The 3,130-nt window shown below is 39.6% G+C and overlaps 1 protein-coding gene across 1 annotated transcript; it reads right to left on the bottom strand.

Annotated features, from left to right (window-relative positions):
- Positions 1–381: 381 nt before the first annotated feature.
- foxf2b (forkhead box F2b) lies at positions 382–2,892 on the bottom strand. Its single transcript, XM_056259943.1, has 2 exons — positions 1,829–2,892; positions 382–865 (listed from the first exon to the last, which is right to left on the bottom strand). Exons 1-2 carry the CDS (start codon positions 2,778–2,780, stop codon positions 687–689), a joined length of 1,131 nt encoding a protein of 376 aa, XP_056115918.1. The 5' UTR covers positions 2,781–2,892; the 3' UTR covers positions 382–686.
- Between the last annotated feature and the right edge of the window lie 238 nt (positions 2,893–3,130).

Below are 3,130 nucleotides of genomic sequence, written 5' to 3'. Positions count from 1 at the left end.
TTTGATCAACATTAAACAATTAAACATTAAATAAAGAAAAACACATATTTATACTTTGACTCAAACCCATAAGATACAGATGTTGATGTTGTTGTGATACCTGGCCATAATTTCCCCAAAGCACATCAAATTTGCAGTAGTGTAAATCTTAGATAGATAGATAGAGAGAGAGAGAGAGAGAGAGAGAGAGAGAGAGAGAGAGAGAGAGAGAGAGAGAGAGAGAGAGAGAGAGAGAGAGAGAGAGAGAGAGAGAGAGAGAGAGAGAGAGATAGAGAGATAGATAGATAGATAGATAGATAGATAGATAGATAGATAGATAGATAGATAGATAGATAGATAGATAGATAGATCTACTATTGGGTCAGGCAAAAAACACACTGCTTTCCTTGAAATGTTTTATTTCTAACTTCCACACATCACACTGTACTGTACAGATTAATTGAAATATATACTTAAATTTGCTTAATTCAACCTCTATTGAAATGTAGCCACAACACATAAAATGGCCCGTCCATGACTTCATGAGTTTAACTGTTTCTATGCGCTCGCTGCCAGGGCTGGTTTTGGAAAATAGGCCTATTTCCAATCGCTTCATGAGTGCAAAATAATTAATCCTTCATTAATTTTCTTTACCTCACAGTTATCCAAGTGCTTATCTTTGTGCAACTTGATCCGCAAATAGCGGACTACATCACGCAAGGTTTGACGTCTTGATTCACACTCTGATGGTGATGATGGTGATGATGATGGTGATGATAATATCCACCAGCAGAAGGATGGAAAGACGTAATTCCGTTAAAATTCAACATGAAGTCCTTCCGTTCTCCGACTGGGGAAGAATGTGTCGGATAGCGCGATATTCCCACTGGGGACAGATAATATGCACAATGAGATAAATATACATATGATAAAATCTAATATTAAATATTGTTCATTTTACATTTATCAGCTCATATGAGTAGAGCTTTTACCCCCACACAAATTTCAAATTCAGCTTCCGCCAGCAAAGAAGGGTCACAGTCTTCGACCAGTAGGCATATTGATTTATTTATACAAACAAATTTCTTTTACAATTTTTCTAATTATGTTTCTAATTATGTTTTTATTTATTTATAAAAAAAATGTAAATTAATAAACTGACTTTCATGAGCTTCACACATTTTTCTTAATATTTTATATTGACGTGAAAAAAGAATGATTCTTGAACCCTAGATTGTAATAATAATAATAACAGCAACAACAACAATTATTATTATTATTATTATAAACTTATTTAGCTGTTTATAAACGTATACAAATAAACGTATTTTGCTACCCCACACATAACAATGTGGTCGGACGTAAAAACAATCTTGCAAAATATGTCATTTGACCCATAGGCCTACTGCATAGATGAATTCAACAGCTAACTCAAAACATTTTGTACAGTTTATAGTAATCTTTTTAAGTAAAACATTTTGCCTTTTGGCATTCTGAGATAGCCTATCTTTCTTTTTTCTATCGTGCTTTTTATTTTTATTTAGGCTACAGAACGTAGGCCTAATAAATAAAAATGTTTCAAAGTACACTTTATTTTAAAGTGGCCTTGTTACAGTGTAATTATACATTGGATATTGAGTAATATTAACATAATGTAGCTTACTTAGGGTTGAAGTTAGGATTAGGGTTTGTTTGTTTAGTGTTATTTGCATTAGTTGCGTGTAGCCTAATTATAGCCTACACAATTTATAAAAATGGTAACGTGTAACAAAGACACAGTTACCCAAAAAAGTAAAAAAAAAAAAAAAAATGGTGGCATCTAAATGTTTCCGAGATTCCTTGCCGTTACCTGACATGTCTGTGTTGTCTCTCGCACTTTGCTGCATATAACCCTGCTCCAGGGAGTAGGTGAATATCCCGGGATGCTGCCCTGTGGACGGAGAACTGCTTGTGACTGTAGACGGCTGTTTTAGGTATGGAGAATTTGAAGAAGCCCATAGTGCCGTGCTCTCTGAATACGACGAGTGACCCTCAAGCGCGCCCGCTATTGCAGTAGAGGACGGAACTGGGCTGGTGTTGCTCTCCGCGCCATAGTCTCCGTTCCCGGGCACTGGACAGCTAGCCATATAGCCATGTCTGGAGCTGGGGGACATGTGACCGTGGTGCCCGCTGCTCATTGACTCATAACCATTACCAGACAGATCCAGGTTATAGCCACTGCTATGGCACGCAAGTGCGCCAGTGGGAGTTTGGTAATCGAAGCTCTGAGGTAAAATGGCGGAACCGAACCCAAGGCCGTTCATCATTCTGTACATTGGTTTCATAGCTTGACATTTTCTCCTAAACCCTCGCGGTCTTCGCCGAAATGACCCTTCCTCGAACATAAACTCACTAGTGGGGTCTATGGTCCAGTAATGCCCTTTACCCGGCCGCCCAAGGCCTTTTGGTAGTTTAATGAAGCACTCGTTCAGAGACAAGTTGTGCCGAACAGAGTTTTTCCAGCCCTGATAAGAGCCTCGGAAAAAAGGGAAGCGTGTTTGTAAGAACTGGTAAATCTCACTGAGTGTGAGTCGCTTGGTCGGTGCACTCTGAATTGCCATGACAATGAGCGCAATATAAGAGTAGGGCGGTTTCTCCGGGCGTCGTAGTCCTGAATTAGTCTTTTTGTTTTTGGGCACGGCGTCATGGTCCTCCAAGCTACTTGTGGAGTTCATCAGTCCTGGATGCAGCGCGCTGGACGCTGGACTGGTCCTCATCGGGGGCGTTGACCGCAGTGGGCCGTGGGAGCTCTCAGTCGTCATCTGTCCCGCTCTGACGTACGAACACAACTCGTTGACAGACGCTGACGTTGACAGAAGAAAAAGGTAAAGCAAAACTCCAAAAGATTGAGATGTTCAAAAACCAATGAAGTTAACGGAAGAAAAAGGTAAAGCAAGACTCCAAAAGATTGAGATGTTCAAAAACCAATGAAGTTAAAGAAAACAACCGACTAGCCTATAAACACGACACTCATTCATTCGAAAACGTATGCTTATTTAATCAAGCATTCTATGCAAAGCAACTGTCTACTTTTCCTGGCGTTAAAAGTTGTGGTCCAAATCCTGCTGTTTGTGAGAGAAAATATCCAAGGAATACGCACATGAATTCGTCG

The sequence above is a fragment of the Rhinichthys klamathensis genome, unplaced genomic scaffold (genome assembly GCF_029890125.1).
Source record: "Rhinichthys klamathensis goyatoka isolate OS25496 unplaced genomic scaffold, OSU_Roscu_1.1 h1tg000170l_1, whole genome shotgun sequence".
NCBI classification, from domain to species: domain Eukaryota; kingdom Metazoa; phylum Chordata; class Actinopteri; order Cypriniformes; family Leuciscidae; genus Rhinichthys; species Rhinichthys klamathensis.
Note: the sequence above shows the minus strand (reverse complement) of the source record. Positions and strands in the feature narration are given on the sequence as shown.